Genomic DNA, 19,013 nt, shown 5'->3' with positions numbered 1-19,013 from the left:
TATTCATTTATTTATTCATTTATCTATTTAGTCGTTTAATCTATTTATCCATTTATTTGTTTATGCTTTTTCCCCCTCAAGGCCTGACTAAGCGCGTTGGGTTACGCTACTGGTCAGGCATCTGCTTAGCAGATGTGGTGTAGCTTATATTGACTTATCTGAACGCAGTGACGCCTCCTTGAGTAACTGACCTGACATGTACTGAACTTTGCCTCCTTCCACCAGTTCCCCCCCCCCCCCCTCTCAATCTTTCCCTCTCCCCATATTTCCTTTCCACACACTCCTCCCCCCCCCCCCTCTCTGTCTCTCTCTTTATTTCCTTCCCAGAGGAACCCTCCATCTTTCTCTCTCAGTCTCTCTTTGTTTCACACACACACACACACACACACACACCGCTTTCTTCTATCTCGTTTTTTTTTTCTGATGATGATGATGATATGAATACTTGTATAGCGCCGATCCTCGATCGGAGACCAAACTCTAAGCGCTTTACGAACACGGGGTCATTTGCGCAACAGGCTGCCTACCTGGTTAGAACCGACTGACGGCTGCCATTGGGCGTTCATCATTCGTTTCCTGTGTCATTCAGGCATGCACACATACACACTCGGACAGACATGTAACATTTTACGTGTTTGACTGTTTCGTTTATTGACCCCACCATACAGGCAGCCGTACTCCTTTTTCGGGAGTGTGCATGCTGGGCATGTTCTTGTTTCCATAACGCGCCGAACGCTGACATGGAATACTGGATCTTAAGCATGCGTATTTGATCTTCTGCGTGCGTATACACACGAAGGGGGTTCAGGTATACTCCTCCGCCCGCCCCCCCCCCCTTCTGTCTGTCTCTGTTTTTGTCTCCCTCCCAGACAGACCACTTTCTTCTATTTCTGTCTGTCTCCCTCCCATACGCCCCTCCCCCTTCTGTCTGTCTGTTTTAACCCCCTTTCTCTGTTTTTTCTCTCTCCACCCCTCCCTCTTTCTTTCGATAGGAGCATGTGTGCGTGCACTTGTGTAACACAGAAAGACAGCAGTTGTAAATGCCAGTATTCAAGTCTTTTTTTGTTGCTGTTTTTGTTGATATTTACAGATTGCATTTTTATTCAGTAGTTCAGTACCGTTTCCATACAGTAACAATTTAGTAGTTGTTGCTGCTGTTGTTGTTGTTGAACTTTATTTGTTCACAAAAGTTAACTCATATCATATTCTGATAAATTTGTTCAAACATTAGCTTAGCTTATATTCTGATGATTTGTTCAAACGTTAGCTCAGCTTATATTCTGATGAATACAGGCTACTTGAATTATTTTTGTAAATTAAATACCAGCGGACCACTAGTACAGTCAGACCTGTTTATACTTGATGCTTGAACCACCCCCATCTTATGTTGACAGAAGAAACCGCACGTGCAGCCGTCATGCAGTCCAAACCGATGACGTCAGCATCAAATCCCCGCGTCCTGACACGTAGCCGCTCGCTCGCACTGCCCTTGGGTGACCTTGACCTCTCTACGCCACTGGACTGTCCTGGTGGAGCAAGAGGAGGCGCTGGGAGCGGGGACTTCGTTCAGCAGACCAAAGCCGACCCCAGGAGAGATGCCAAGAAACCCATGCGGCGTCAGAAGTCCCTTGCCGAGCTCTTTGGGGTGGTGATCTACAAAAGCAAAGTTCAGCTGCAGGAACTGTTCTCACGGCGGGACAAGGACTCATCACGGAGCAGGAAGACAGATGCCTCACCCATTCAAGCTGAAGCCGGGGCCACTGGGGGAACAGCAGGGGCAGGAACTGAAGTCGGGCTGCCGTCCATGGTGGAGCTGGAAGGAGCTGCTGGCCTTCATCTGTCTGGAGCTTGTGCTGATACGAGTCCTCGGAGGCAGGGGCCTAATCTAGTAGAAGAGCTGGTGTCTGTGATACCTGGAGGCCCGGGCTACTCCGACCAAGATCTGAACTCGAGGAGCGTATCTACGGGACGGATAAGCAGCAGGACTCCCGAAGAGCTGTTCTGTGTGACCAAGGGCTGTGGCAGTGTGGAACGGCCTGTGTTCACGTGCAGTCTGGACACCTTACATAGGGACAAGCTGAAACAATCTTCCGACTCTGACATAAGCTCTCCCAACAACACAGGTCGGTTGTTACAACCGGACACGGGCTTCACAGGGAAGAAGGCATTGGTGAAGTGTAACTCTGACAGTATATGTCGTCTGGTTTTGCCCCTGTCAGAAGACAGTGGGGTAGTTCCACTGACGAAAGCTTCGTCTGATGACGCCTGCTTTGTCCGCAGGCATAGCCCTCAGCTTCTGCCCCGTGATAGCAATATCAAATTTAACACCAAAAGCAAGAGCAGCAGTTCCTCTCCGCAGACCAGTTCAGACAGCTTGAGCTGCATCAGTTTCATCGTGGACTGGATGTTGGTGGGAAGTGTGGAGGCGGCTTACAACGAACCGCTTCTGTGCAGCCTGAATGTAGAAGCGGTCGTGGACATCACCAACGTGGCCCCGCACCGTGTGCCCGCGGAGAAAAAGACCACCTGCCCCTGCACGTGCAACAAGAAACACTTCCGATCCAAGCTGAACTTGGCCGTGGACGACATCGAGTGGGAGAACATCGAGCAGCACTTTGAGGATGTCAACGCTTTCATCAACGGCTGGCGGCAGCGTGGAAAGCGCGTGCTGGTAGTCAGCTACCACGGCAAGTCACGGGCTCCGGCAGTGGCCGTGCAGCACCTCATGACTTACTATCACATCTCCATGGACCGAGCCCTGGCGTATGTCCGCTCCAAACGTCTGCAGACGCGCATCAACCCAGGCTTCATGAGGGCCCTGCAGCGGCTTGAGAAACGCCTGGCTGACCAAGGCCATCATGGATCCCCGCCCTCTTCCTTGCCTGACCTGAATCCGCCATGTCCTCGGACTGCATGGGACGAGTGTTGACTGGTGTGTACCGTGCACTGTCTGTTGGAACTCCTCATAACTTGTGACCAATGTCTGACACTTTCAACTTATCATTTATGATCAATTCGATATAAATATCGGCTGGTGCCAATCTTCCATTATACAACAATGTTGACTGTTGCCAGTTCTGTTATTCTGGATTTATACATTTACGATGCCGACTCAAATCCTTGAAAGTAGTTGTGACGGATACTGACTAATGCAAGCACGTACGGGATGTGTTGACTGGACATGGTTTTCGCAAGATTAACTGGGAAACTGGTATGACTGTTAATTGGCGTAAGGCTTATTGCTTTGAAGACGTTTAACATATCTATTTGTAATGATTACTGTCACATATGTTGCGCTGAGTAAGTATAGTTTCACGGCACTTTGTTGCTTTAACTGTTGACGATTGAGTAGCACCAACTTTATTCTTGTGGTTATTAAGTCTTTTTAGGATAGACTTTCCTATTCACGCCTTCAAAACTAGTCATTTGAAGATTTACTGTCGCCAATATCATTATTTTGAAAACTGTTATTTGAGGATTTACTGATGCCAACTCTGTTGTGGTGTAAGTGGCAGTATGATTACGAAAATTATTGGTCTGTTCACTTATATTTGGTTGTGATCATTATTTGTGATTTAGCGGTGATGGTAATTGTCCATTTGTACCATGACAAGTATGGTGTCTAATCCTATCTCTCTCTCTCTCTCTCTCTGTCCCTCTCTCCATCTGCCTCCATCTAACCCCATATAACTTTAATGGAAGCTGAGTTTTTAAAAAAAGAGTTTTTGTTGTTGGTTTGGTCCAATATTCCTGGCAGTGACTGCAGTGGACTGAACCAGAACTATTACCTTTTACGTCATAAGTGTTTTGTACCTTGCAGCATCGTTGCCTTTGTTTCCTTGACTTCAGCACTTAAAGTGAGATGATAGCTTATCCAATCATTGTCATCTTTACACCTTTGATTGTGTGATGTTACATTTTCCTGTGATGTCATTAGTGGCTGCTCTTTTAAACTTTTGACCGACTAAACGATTCACGTTTCTTCTATGACAGACAAATGAGGACTAATAAGATCATGTACAAAACAAGGGCGTGTCATTCGGCAATGCAAACCGATCCGAAGAAGCACTGAGCTTATTCTGTTGTCATGCTGCCATTCAGACTAGATCCCACAATCATCCACTTTCTTCGCAGCCAGTGGTAACCTTCGTACCTATCACCGCTCCGAAATTTTCATAGCTGTAATTCCCAAAAGAAGAAACCGATCAGTTATGTGATCCACCAACACTCACACTGCCCTGTTACCGAAGACTTCGCGAAACCCTCTTCTCTCCCCCACTCTCTCTCCTCCCGTTGTTTTGCCACACCTCACTCCTAAGACATAATACACACACAGAAAATCAAGAAAGGTAACTTGTACACCATTTCCGGTTTTCCCCAAATGAAAAGAACTTTCAAAATGTAAAGTTTCTTTTATTGTTTTGTTGTTGTTGTTGTTTGTTTGGGTTTTTTTTTTGTTTTTGTTTTTTTTTAACACTCTGAAGTGATGAATTGAACGAAATCAAGCAAGACGTGGCTTATTTCTATGAATGTAGGTAATGTCGTTTAAGTTTTGATGACTGATTATTTAAATGTTTTATATCGAGTGTGATAATTGTGATGACAAGCAGATTTGCTGGTATGTTCTTAATATTGTGCACGCTGCTTCAGACGTTGTGCAGGATTTGTTTGATGTTAATAACCTTGAAAGTAAATGTCCTTCGCTGTTACGTGGCTTTAAGCATAAAAAGGGCGGCCGGACTGGCGGTGGGAGTGTGGAGGCTAAGACCAGCCGATAGGGGAAATACCAACTGGAGCCATGGGTCTCTTCTATCCAAGCATTATGAAACGGGTGCACTATTGTGACAAGAGCGGGTGCATGAGCCTAGCATTTCCGTGTTATCGAACTGGGACTGTCAGTATAGTGTTTGATAGGTCCCAAACTGTCCCGTTTATCTGTGACTGTTATTCCCGTGGGCTATATCATTTAGGTGGATGTTGACTTTACAACTGAACGTGACTAACAAGCTCAGAACACATTCTAAGAAGTTAAAGATCTTGGGTTACAAGCCCGAAATGTGAGTGATTCATCATTTCCTCGTTACATCCCTTACACACAACTACAAACAACGGTTTGGGTATTAGTCTTTTGGGAGCGGTGACAACTCGAAATGTTAAATTGAACACTTATTGCGTGTGTTCAAAAGAACCCGAGATTATGATTGGATTATCAGCGTATATACACTGAGACAAAAGAGAAGAAAAAAAGAAGAAAAGAAGAGATAATGCACAATACTGTCCTATTCGTCTCCAGGGTAGCAGCTTTATTTTCACATGAAAACATCTTCTTTGAAAAGAAATTATTACACGCTTAAAACAATACATATTTTGTGGAATCACCATGCTACTCAATACAGTGATATACTTTACTGAATAATATATTGAATTTGAAATTGAAAGTGCAATATGTGCTCCTTAACTAAGCTTGCAAGTTTTTGCTTTGGATTCTTTGTTGCAGTTACTGACTTTAACTTACACAAGCTGATGTTACTGACTTAACAACAAAAGAGTGAACTCTTCAGAACGGTGCAAAGCGAAATACACCACCATGGGTACAAAAAACATACACCACCATGGGTACAAAAAACAAACCAACCATTTTATATGATCACTCAATATCTTTTGTCTGACTTTGTCAGAGCTCTCCTTTCTGTTGCCCCTTTATCTGTCAATCTCACTTATGAAACTCATTGTGTATGGTGTGCATGAAAAAAAAACCCTCATCTATGCAGTCTTATGTATTTACTATTTTGCTTGAATGTACGATTCGTATACTGGCTCTGTATGTTAAATGTTCAAATAATTTGTATCACAGGCTCTTTGTGAATAATAGATAAAACCATACAAAATAATCAGTATCAACTGACTTCTTCTATCAACGCGCGTGCACGTTAGTGCTTGTGTGTGTGTGTGTGTGTGTGTGTGTGAGAGAGAGAGAGAGAGAGAGCTACTTAGCCTGAAAAATAAACGCAGATAACAACAAGGAAAAAAACAATAGTTTAATTAACGAACAAAGAAACAATCGGAAACAAAATAATGATGGAACAGGTGATACAAAATAATGATGGAACAGGTGCTTCTGTTAAATATAGATCCATATGATCCACAGATTATATCGTGACTTTTCCAAATCAAATAAATGTGAAATTCGAAAGACAGTGTGAAGTTGCAGATTAGACAAATAAATAAATAAATGACGGGCGCAATAGGCGAGTGGTTTAAGCGTTGGACTTTCAATCTGAGGGTCCCGGGTTCGAATCTCGGTAACGGCGCCTGGTGGGTAATGGGTGGAGATTTTTCCCATCTCCTAGGTCAACACATTTGTGCAGACCTGCAAGTGCCTGAACCTACTTCGTGTGTATACACAAGCAGATGATAAATACGCACGTTAAAGATCCTGTAATCCATGGAGTATGGCTGCCTTCATGGTGGGGTAAAAACGGTCATACACTCAAAAGCCCACTCGTGTACATACGAGTGAACGTGGGAGTTGCAGCCCACGAACAAAGAAGAAAGAAAGAATTAGAACAAAATGAACTGATACATAATTACTATAGGAGGGGGCGTGGAGAAAGACAAGTTCCTTTATATCTATTTATTCAATATTTATTTGTTTCGGCAGCACAGTGCAGTTCACAGCTAGCGGTCTACATACTTCTAGAAATCGTCAGAGTGACAATGGAGACGAATATTTCGCCTACCTATTCGTCACCCACCACCTACCCATCCATCCCCTCACCTCTCGGGACCCTCACACACACACACACACTCTAAACATATGCCGTTAATTGTTAATTTGCCATTGCTATGGTGATAGTGTTGTCCAGATTTGACCCCAGTGACGTGGATATTCGTGATGTGATGTGATCAGAGACACTGATCACATGACAATTCTATCTAAGTTCGCCATGAACAGTCAAGCAGCACATTGGACCATTAGAAGACTGCTAACATCGGTTAAGAAACTGGAAGAAATCTACGACATGATGGCCACGTAACAAGATACAGATACATATACAGGTACAGAATACTTTATTATCTCAAGAAGAGAAATCCATGCGTGGTGTACGCCACACAAACAATGTACGGTATGAAGACACAAAAGGAATAAAATGCTCAAATGCCAAGTTGATGTGGGACCTCACAATCATAAACACCCACTGAACACAGTCATTCAATATCAGCATGAATGTATACATAAAAGAAAATATGCTCAACTGCTAAGTTGATATAAGCATCACATAAAATAATCACAGCAACACACTTGCATAAATCAATATCATACAAAACTAAAACATAAACATGTATACACAATTAAAACCAAGCTATTTAGCAGTATTCAAAATCTAATACAAAATATAAAGTACACTTCATGTGCACACACACACACACACACACACACACACACACACACACACACACACTTGAGTATGCGCAGACTTATTATAACAATAACTGTGCATTAAGATTCATCAATTATTTAAGAACTGAATTGACTGAGGTATAAAACTGTTGTGGGTTCTAAGAGTTTTCAGTATGGGATATCGGTAGCGTTTCCCTGAAGGTAAGAGTTCATAGTATTTTGATAGTATATGGCTGTCATCGCTTATGGTCTGTGTTGACTTGTGTTTCATCCGTCGTTTGTACAGCTCATTCAAAGGTTCTTGTTTGACACCAACTATTTTGCTAGACACATTTACAAAATGACTCAATATGTTCTTGTTCTTCGCGATTAAAGTTCCATACCAGCAGATAAACGAGAAAGTTAAAACTGATTCAATGAAGCAGCGATAAAGACTGAAGAATTTTGGGAATGATCTGAATGTTTCTGAGCTTCTGTAAGCAGAAGATGCAAGAATGGCATTTCTTTGGATTTGACAGGTGTTGGGTGTAATACTGAGTTTATCGTCAATTATTGTTCCTGGATACTTATATTCCCTAACTCTTTCGATTTGTGTGCCGTTGATAAAGAGATGAGGGACAGGGGTAGGACTTTTCCTGAAATCAATAACCATTTCTTTCATTTTTTTAAACATTTAAATCTAAACAGATCTTCTTACACCAAGATGAAAAAGATCTCAACTTGTTCAAAATAGATAGTGTCGGAGTTAGGAAGATCTTCAAGGGCAGAGTCATCAGAGTATTTAATCAAATGCGTGGTTTATGTACCAGTGCGGTCATCGGTATATAATGTGAACAGGACAGGTGACAGAACTGTTCCTTGGGGGGCACCAGTTGAAGTTGTTTTTAAATAGGAAAGAGTTTGATGGAAACAAACAGACTGGGTCCTCTTAACTAGAAAGTTTATGATCCATAGAACGAGCTTTGAACTGAGACTGAGGGAAAGAAGATTCAGTGCCTTCAGATGAGGCTGGATGGTGTTGAAAGCAGAAGAAAAATCTATGAACAGAACACGAACAAAGGAATTTGGTTTCTCAAGGTGGGTGTATGAGTGATGAAGGAGAGTGAGTGTAGCATCGGCAGTACTTCGACTGGACCTGTAAGCAAACTGATGTTGATCATTATATGGAACAGTGTATGGCAGAATGTATTTGATAATTTACGTTCAAAGCACTTCATCACAATAAGGCCTTTAGGGCAATAAGGCGATAGTCGTTCAAGGAAACAGATCTTTTGTTCTTTAGATGAATGATTTCTTTCCATAAATCAGGAACACAACAATCTCTTAGAGACCAGGTGAAGAGGCTGCTAAACACACCATACAACTGTGAGGCACATGTCTTCAAAAGACGACCACAGATCTCATCTGGGCCTGTTGCTTTTTTGTGTGAGGCAGTTTTTTGAATAAAGATTCAAAAACACAGGGGTCAACAACAACATCATTTTCATCTTTGAAGGCACTTTTTTGAAGGTCAGCAATTACTTTTTCAACGTCATTTTTCAAGTCATCACGTTCAAAGCGACGATAGAACTCGCTAAGTTTGTCTGAAAAATGTTTCTGATCATCAAGCGGCATTGGTGATGCAGACGCCTGCCTCCGGATTTTTAGTCCTTTCCAAGCTCTGTAAGATCCAATGGCCTCGGTAAAACTGTCCTCCAAGAAACGGTTGAGGGAGGGAGACGAATGGGAAGACAGAAAGAAAATAAAACGATGGACTAACAACATTGCAGAATGGACAGGAAAACCAAGGCTTTGACACGCAACCAACAAACCCAGAGGAATATGGCGAACAGTCCTTGAGGAAGAGTTACGGAAGATCCCTATTGCACAGCAGACTGAGTACATGCTAACTAGTTCGATGGTGCAACCAATCAACTTTGATAACAATGATCAGGTCTACAGAATTCTCAGCTGATGCAGAGAGATTTCTTCCATGGGCTCGTGTATGTTTGTTTTTGTAATTGTGGCACACAAAGCACATGTTAGTTAGGATTTGTATCGCAACTTGAATGTTACATTAAATCTCTTTGGAAGCTCGATCAAGTCTTTACGAAGAAGATGAACCGAAGGTTGTTTTCCCGTTGGTGGGAAGTCCCTATTTCAGTCCCTACGCGCATGTCCGGAAAATCACAGTTAAGTCCCTTTTCGTAAATCATCAACTGCACTAAGGTGATATCATCATATCCCTCTTTCTCTAGAAGTAAAGTGTTTTCTTCCGCGCTGTCAGTGCAATGAAATATTTCTTGAAAAACTCAATAAAACACATTAACAGAATAAATTCAAGAGTCCGGTTGTACACAATGTTTTTCTAGTCTTGGCGGAACCGGATCGGCTTTCTCACATGTCTGCTGCTGTGGGTGAAATAAGGTTCATCTACATCACTGTTAACTGGTGCTGTATTAGGTGTCTTGTGCACTGGATAAGCAGGTATAGACTTGTCCTCAGCAGCAGGTGTAGACATGGTATCATCAGCAGATGATGATTAGCCTGGACAGGTTGATGTTGACCCATAAGTGACTACAGGTGGTCGCCACACCTCAGAATCAGCGATACCAGGTTTGGGAGTTGATGTTGTTGTTTGAGCAGCTGTCTGGAGACACAGGTGCTTCCGGTTACGCCTCAGATCACCACTAGCGGTTTCGATGAGGTAGGATCTTCGGGCGCATTTCTTCTTCACGACACCAAGTTGTTTCCATCCTTTCTCTCCATCTGTTTTGATGAGCACAGGATCTCCAGGATGAAGCTCAGGCAAAGGACGAACTCCGTGATGACGATCATAGTTTTTTTTTCTGTTTCTGTTTCATTGCCACATCTTGTTTCTTCACTCGGTCATGGTTGACTTTTCTTGAAATCAGAGTTTGGGGCATGGATGAAAGTGTCGTCCTCGGGCGTTGTTGGAAAGCAAGTTCCGCTGTGCTTGCTCCTAGCACTGGGATAGGTGTGGAGCGGTAGGTCAGCAAGGCCAGGAACACGTCTTTTTGTTGAAGGATTTCTTTTGCTGTCTTCACAGCACGTTCTGCAGCTCCATTACCTTGTGGGTAACGTGGACTGCTTGTTACATGGGAAAAGTTCCACTCAGTTGCGAACTTCTGGAACTCTGTTGAAGAAAACTGTCTTCCATTGTCAGAAATGACAACTTCCGGAATTCCATGAATTGCGAAGGTGTTCTTCAGCTTGTTGATCACTGAGTATGCAGTGATGTTTGGCAGATGAGCAATGTCAATGTACCTGGAGTAGTAATCTATGCAGATCAGGTAGTAATCTCCTTTGAATTCACAGAGATCAACTCCGATACGGTCAAAGGGACGTGTTGGAAGAGTTGATGGCAGAAGGGGTTTATGAAGTTGAGAAGGGCGTTTTACTAGACAATGTCTGCATTTTGAAACTGTGTTTTCTACGTCCCTACTCATGCCTGGCCACCACACTGCCTGATTCGCTCGTTCCCGTCACTTGGAGATGACTGTGTCCGTCTTGGATTCTGTCCAACATTTCCTGTCGCATGGAGAAAGGGGTGACCATCCTATCTCCTCTCAGCAGTAGCCCATCATGAACACTGAGTTCTTGCCGAACAGTGAAGAATTCCCTGGCTTCAGGAACTGCAGTCTTTCTTGTGTTCTGGCCAGCCGCTTTGTGTGTAGTCCATTGCTGCTCTCTGACCAGTATCTTTCTTAGTTGGCTCTCGGATTTGACTGATTTTGGTGTAAGATGCAGGCCAGTATGAAGTGATTTCATAAACGTAGCCTTGGACATCTTCTCGCAAGATGAGAGCAGTATGCGACTGGCTACAACTCCATTGGGATTTTGAAGCAGCACTCCTTCAAGTCCATAACTGCTGGCATCAGCGCTGACTACTGTCGGTTTTGTGACCTGTGCCAGGGTTGGTGCTTCTGAAAGTAGATTCTTTACTATGAAACAGTAGAACTGCGCCAGCAGATTATTGACAAACTGAAAGAAATGGAAGGAACAACTGATTGAATGGGTCAGCCCCATGACTGTTTCAGTACCTAATGACAAGATCCGCATCTGCATTGATCCTCTCTAAAGAGAACACCACCCTATGCGCACAATTGAGGACATAATAGATGATATCCAAGTTACAACCTGAAGCTGAAATCTGAAAAAGTACACTTCCGTAAGTCCAGTGTGCCATATCTCGGACATCTGCAAACATCTGAAGGACTGAAGGCTGACCCAGAAAAAGTCAAAGCCACATAAGCAATGCCATCTCCACAAAACAAGGAAGATGTGAAACGTTTCCCAGGTTTCATAACCTACCTGGGAAAATTCATCCCAAATCTCAGTGAAGAAAGCAGTCCCCTCAGAGCATTGCTAAGGGATGGTGTACAGTTCGATTGGCAAAGATCTCAAGATGAAGCTTTCGCATCCCCCTGTTCTGGCTTACTACGACATCAGAAAACCAGCAGAAATCCAGTGTGACGCCAGCAGACAATGCCTTGGAGCAGTCTTGTTGCAAGACGGAAAACCAGTAGAATATGCATCAAGATCTCTCGCAGAAACTGAACAGAGACATGCACAGACAGAAAAAGAAATGCTCTCCATTGTGTTTGCTTGTACAAAATTTCAATTTCTCTGCACCATTCTAAGATCAACTGTGACAGTCTATAATGACTACAAACAACTAGAAGAGATCTTTAAAAAGCCACTGCTCTCAGCTCCAATGAGGCTACAACGAATGCTGATGAACCTTCAATGGTATGATCTCAATGTCGTGTACAGGATGGGAAAACATATGGATCTTCCTGACACTCTTTCCAGAGCACCTCTTTCAGACCAGTCTGCTGATATTCCCCAACTGTACACTGTCAGTGGCCTAGATTTCCTCTCTATCACCAAAGGGAGGTATGAGGACATTCAGAAAAAAAGAAAGAAAAAATAGGCCCTCTACCAGATGTCATACAATGTGATAATAATATAATACTAAATTGTACTTCAGTATATGGCGCAAACTCCCCAAAGACAGGCTCTGAGCGCCTCACATGAAACAATACATATATATTAGTGCATTGTACAACACAAGAGCACACGAAGACAAAGAAGTGGAAAACAAGATCAGTATCCCCCAATATAACAAACTGCAGATAAATGAATAATCACAGGAAAAAGGCACATCACACACACACACACACATGCACACACACACAAACACACACACAAACAAACAAAGAAAAAAACACACAGACACACACGATCAAGCACCAACCCACAAGTGCACACACCACAGGAATACTACGAAGGCGGGGGTACACAAATGGAATGCAGAGGGTGGGAGGAGACAAAGAACTATGTTTCGTCACATCCAAAGGCCATTTTGAAGAGGTGGGGTTTCAGTTTACTTTTGAAAGAGGACAGAGTTGGTGAGTGCCGGAGATCCAGGGAAAGAGAATTCTAAACAGAAGGTGCTTGATGCTGAAAAGCCCTTTGACCGAATGTTTTTGAAGAGACTTTTGGAACTCGAAGGAGCTTTTCTCCAGAAGACCTGAGAGAACGAGATGGAGAGTAAATATGAAGGACAGAAGATAAGTAAAATGGGAAGTAACCTTCGAAGTGGCGATGAGCGAATATGCCAATTTTGTACTGAATTCTGTACTGGATGGGCAACCAATGAAGTTGAATCAAGAGAGGGGTAACATGATCTTTTCTTGACTTTTTGAGAACGACTCTGGCAGCATTGTTTAAGATCATCTGAAGGCGTGATAACATATCAGAGGGAAAACCAGCGAGTAGTGAATTGCAGTAGTCAATGTGACTGAGAATCAAGGAACAGACGAGCTGAGAGGTTGTTTCAAAAGTCAGATATGATCGAATAGCACGGATTTTCCTCAGCTGGAAGTTTGCAGTTTGCATAAATTACATGACATAGTCATGCATGGACAGAGCTGAATCAAAGTATGCACCCAGGTTTCTGACTGAAGTTTGAAAGTTGACAACAGCAATTCAGACAGCCAAGGAATGGTCCGAGACATGACCAAGCACAGACCTAGAGCCTACGAGATGGCTTCTGTCTTGACATCATTGAGTCAGAGCTTGTTGGTCAGCATCCATTTCTCCACTGCAACAATGCATATCTCCATGCTTTTGCAAAGGATAGCAAAAGAACTTGGGGGAGAAGCTTTAGTGTATTGCGTGTCGTCTGCAAATTTGTGAAAATCACATCGATGTTCACTGGTTATGTCGGACAAGGGCTGAGTGTACAGACTAAATAGCATTGGACCAAGAACAGATCCTTGGGGAACACCATATCGTACAGGAAGAGGGCTGGATTCAGAATGAGAACTTGAGATGAACACTCTTTCAGTGCGAAAGATAAGATCTGAACCAAGTGAGGGCTGTACCAGAGATTCGAAAAGTGTGAAAGACGGCCGAGAAGAGTCTCGTGATCTATCTAAGATAGCTGGCCTGATAACAAAACTGATCTGCCACCAGTTGTCAACCTGTCCCCTGCACAATTATTGACGGGACGTCGTCCGAGAAACAAACTACCAGTATGCTGCAACCTCCTAACTCCAACATCACACAACAAAGAAGAAATCAAGTCATGTCTGGATAGACAGAAGCAGAAACAAAAAAATTATCATGACAGACCACAAGCCATGTCCCATTCCAAGCCAGAGATGAAGTACGTATGGCTCCCCTGCCAGGAACCAGGGTGTGGCAGCCAGCAGTTGTGAATCCACATCCAGCTTCCAGATCCTGTGTGATACAATCAAGAGGCCAGCTATACCGACGTAACAGGAAACATCTACGAGCTTCAACATGCTCTGCAAACACTGATGCAGCAAGTCAAAAGTTCCCTGATGGAGCCAGTGGTCCTAACCTCGGAGACACAGTGAACTCTGACCACCCTCATAACACACAAGACAGGCTCTACAGAACTCGCAGTGGTCGAGAAGTGCGCCCACCATGCAAACACTCTAAACCTCTGAAAGCTCAAAGACAGAAATGTTCCTAGTTTTGTTTTGTTAGTTCTCTTTCTTCATTCAACTGTTAGTGTCCATTAAATTCCAAAGTTCAAGTTTGACAGAAATATAAGAGACTGCGTGGGAAAAAAAAAAAAAACGCGGAAGGGAAGATGTAACATATACACTATGACCTGTGAACTGTACCTGAACTTGATCCTATACCAGCCTCTGTCTTTCCCAGTGTTTCACAGCTTCTCCCCATAATCACCAATATTGTCAACTCATCCCTTCTGACTGGAACGTTTCCATCCAGTTTCAAAACTCTTCTGAAGAAACCCAACCTTGATGCAAACATTTTGAAAAATTAGCGACCAGTTTCTAACCTTCCTTTCCTGTCCAAACTCCTTGAAAAATCTGTCCTGAAGCAGCTCAAGAACCACCTTTGTTTCAATAATCTCCTTCACCCTTTTCAGTCTGTATATCGTGCTGACCACAGCACCGAAACCACTCTCCTTCACATCCTGAACAATCTACTGCTAGCGTCCGACTCAGGAAAATTTCCCTTCTCACTCTTCTCGACTTGTCAGCCGCCTTTGACACGATGGACCATTCAATCCTTCTTTCCCGTCTTCAGTTTACATTTGGCATCAACGGCACTGTTCTCAACCGGTTCAAATCTTATCTCACTGATCGATTCCAGTCTGTCATCGTCGATAATTTCCAGTCTGAACCTGTTAAAATCAAACACGGAGTCCCACAGGGATCTGTTTTAGGCCCTGTCCTCTTCACACTGTACACTGCTCCTCTCGCTGAAATTATCAACCACCACAATGTTAGTCATCATTCCTATGCTGGTGACACTCTTAACTTCAGAAGAGTGATATCCCTGAAAAATTGTCCTCGTTTTTGCAAGGAACACCTGAATGCTTCCTGGACATTTAAAACTGGATGACTCTAAATAAGTTACAATTGAACGCAGACAAAACCGAATCATAGGAACTAAACAAAAACTCTCTTCCATCACAGCTGACAAAATCAAACTTGGCAATACAGCCATCCCCTTTTCCAGGTCAGTCACGAACCTCGGCGTTGTCATTGAAATACACTGTCCATGCAAAAATTTATCAGTCAGACATGTCAATCCTGCTACTATAAATTGCCACGCATCTTTCCGTTCGGAAATATCTGTCCACCGACGCAACATCTAGACTTGTCGTTTCTCTCAATCTCTCTCGCCTTGACTACTGTAACTCCCTATCGTCTGGTTTGCCTGCTTCATCCATTCAGTCCCTTCAGCGCATACAAAACTCTGCTGCTCGACTCGTCCTCAGAAAGAAAAGATCTGAGCACATCACTCCTATTTTGCAGCATCTCCATTGGCTCCCTGTCTCACACAGAATAAAGTATAAGATCAGCATTCCATGTTATAAATGTATTCACAAATCTGCCCCTTCCTATCTTTGTAGCTGCCTTTACCTCTACACTCCATCTCACTCTCTACGATCGGCTTCGGATCCACTCTGTTTACGCATACCCAGATTCAAACACTCCACTGTTGGACGCCGTTCTTTCTCTGTCTCTGGACCTTGCAGTTGGAATGAACTCCCTCTTTCGCTTCGTCAGGTCTCCACACTCAGCTCTTTCAAGTCTGGCCTTAAAACCCACCTCTTCACAAGATAGCCTCCCCAGTCCCCTGCCTCTTCCTTGTCTTCAGTTTCTTCAGTTTTAGAGTTATGCATGCGTGTATATGACTGGTGTGACAGCGCTTAGATTTGTCTCTGTACAAGATTCAGCGCTATATAAATACTATTATTATTAGTATTATTATTATTACTTGTGACCTATAAACTGCCTCTTCAACCCAGACCGAGGCTATGCATGCGCATCGTCTCAGTGACCGTTGGCTTGCCAACTGGTAACTACGTTAGACTGGCCATGCTCAGCAACCACCCTGCACTCCGTTCCTTGGTCAGCTCAGCAATGACTGGCACAAGCAACAATAACTGAGTTCAGCGAACTGGAACTGGCATACAGTTAACTGGCAATAAACAGGTAAAACAACCGCCGTGTCGGCCGCAACAACGTTATATTGAAATCACTTGACGTCATTCGCTTTGACGTCATTCCTACAAGTTATCGTCACTCCTTGTCTCAATAGACTACTGAAAGATAAACATAGCTTTGCTTGTGATCTGTCACAAACACACACACACACACACACACACAAACACACAGTGCAACAATTTGCATTCTCACAGACATCCAGTCCCAACACTCAACGTGACCTACAAATGCACATAGGAGACTCTGGCCCAGACGTCAACGTGACCCCCCCCCCCCGGCCCCCGCACACACACACACACACACACACACACACACACACACACACACACATCATGCAACAATTTGCATTCTCACAGACATCAGTCAGGTCCCAACACTCAACGTGACCCACAAATGCACATCAGAGACTCCAGGCTGGCCCAGTCACTGTGACCCTACACACACACACACACACACACACACACACACACTCACACACTCACACACACACACACACACACACACACACACACACACACACACACACATCATGCAACAATTCAGTTGCATTCTCACAGACATCAGTCAGGTCCCAACACTCAACGTGACCCGCAAATGCACATCGGAGACTTCAGGCTGGCCCAGTCACTGTGACCCTACACACACACACACACACACACACACACATGGCAGACACACACACACACACACACACACACACACACAGATCACATCGTGCAACAATTTGAATTAACACAATCAGACATCTGGTCCCAACTCGCAACCATCAACCGATCGTACATAGGATACTCTGGATCCGCCGGGCCACCCTTCACACACACACACACACACACACACACACACACTGACACAGACATCGTTACACACACACACTGGCACACACACACATCGTTACACACACACACATTGTGCAACTATTTGCATTATCACAGACATCCGTTCCCAACACTCAACCCAGAAACGCGCACAGGAGACAACACCCACGCACGAGCTCAGTATCAAGAAAGAGCTAGAGCACAGCAAGGGAGATTATATTAAGTTATTGGTCCTGGCTTTATATTAAAAATGTCTAATTATTTCTTTTCTTAATGTAAAACATCTTTTTTTATAAATTCAAATACTTAATATATTATTCTGTAATAATCTACAATAAAATTCAAAATTGTTTAGACTTCTAAAACAAAAGGAGATTTTAAAGACACTTTTTCTCTACTTTAGGTCTTAAAAAGTATTAGAACATTAAAAGATATAATATAGTATTCACTTTCAGTACTTTCAATCGATGGTTATTACATAGACTTACTTTCTTTTTTTGAGACCTTGCCTTGTGCAAAGGTTTGATAATACAAATGAAAAAGCATGAATCACACACACATACACTTATATTATGTTATATACATTTATCACGAACTGGAAACGATCTTCCATTTGGTACAGAGAGGGGTGAGGATACTGTGTTTCTTTTAGGGGAACAGTTTATTGGACGCGCACTGATATATATATATACATACAAGCACAACATAATGTGACAAATACTGTGTGTGATCCTTGTTAATTGTCTGTAAAATTTTATCAAGACAAAATCCACTTCATCTAGGGTGAGAAGTGCTTGTCTACATGGTGCAGTTAAAACAACAGTAATGTTCATATGCGTTAAGTCCATTAGGGGAAACTGTTGAACGTAGCAATTTCAGCCCATCAACACGGAAAGAAAGAGGTAACTGAATAAGAAGAAGTAGAGTAAGTTGGCTCACAACAAGTATATCTACAGCCTGCAAATTACTCTTGTGAACAGGTTTTATGTTGAATATCCAAAACATTACCTTGCCTACGAGAAGCATCTAGTTTTCGGTGCATCTGTATTGTTCTGTAAACATTACAATTTTTTTCTTGAGTGTGTTACGTCTTCATTCTTCTAAATGTTGAAAATTTCATGCCAAAATTAATGCCAGCCTACTGTGCTGTCGAAATAGACCCCCTCGACAGTATCACACACTCCAGTATCACGCACTCTGCTGTGCTTATCTTTAGAATTTTGTTCATCTGAGATTCAGATTTTTAGCCTTTAAAGTATCCCCTACCCACCCCCGAAACATTGATTAATAAACCCAGCAAGACGTATTGTCCTGGAGAATAATTATTTGCACGGGAGTTTACTTCTTAGAAGACAACGTGTTTTCAGCAGAAACGATGGCTTCCCTTTTATACAGACTGAAATTGAAACATCCACCGCTTCACTGTGGTGTAACTCTCTCCCCTTCTCTGCCCCTCACCCCAAAATCTTTATTCACAGTAGTCGAAAACAGACAAAAAAAAATCAAGGCAATCAATCTTGATTTAATGACATGACTTTTAAAATTCAAATTATGGATGCCACTTATGAAACAAGTCCACGTGTCCACACACATGTAGACTGAGTGCAGACTGTATGTATAGTTGAACTGAGACTTGAAAAGAACATATTTGTACTGAAAACTTATGCCCCAATTTAATTCTTGGCAAATCCCAAAGAACGATTCCAGCGTGGAATTTCCTGCAATCATCAGTTGCTGAGGCCCACTCCTTGGCATCTTTTTTTTTTTTCAAGT

General features: G+C 43.0%; 1 protein-coding gene across 1 annotated transcript; it reads left to right on the top strand.

Annotated features, from left to right (window-relative positions):
• Window positions 1-1,417: 1,417 nt before the first annotated feature.
• On the top strand, window positions 1,418-2,929 carry LOC143283509 (uncharacterized). The gene has a single exon (XM_076589752.1). It carries the CDS (start codon window positions 1,418-1,420, stop codon window positions 2,927-2,929), a length of 1,512 nt encoding a protein of 503 aa, XP_076445867.1.
• The last annotated feature ends 16,084 nt before the right edge of the window (window positions 2,930-19,013 follow it).

The sequence above is a fragment of the Babylonia areolata genome, chromosome 6 (assembly GCF_041734735.1).
Source record: "Babylonia areolata isolate BAREFJ2019XMU chromosome 6, ASM4173473v1, whole genome shotgun sequence".
Taxonomy (NCBI): domain Eukaryota; kingdom Metazoa; phylum Mollusca; class Gastropoda; order Neogastropoda; family Buccinidae; genus Babylonia; species Babylonia areolata.
The sequence above is the reverse complement of the archived record's forward strand: the minus strand, read 5'-3'. Positions and strand labels throughout refer to the sequence as shown.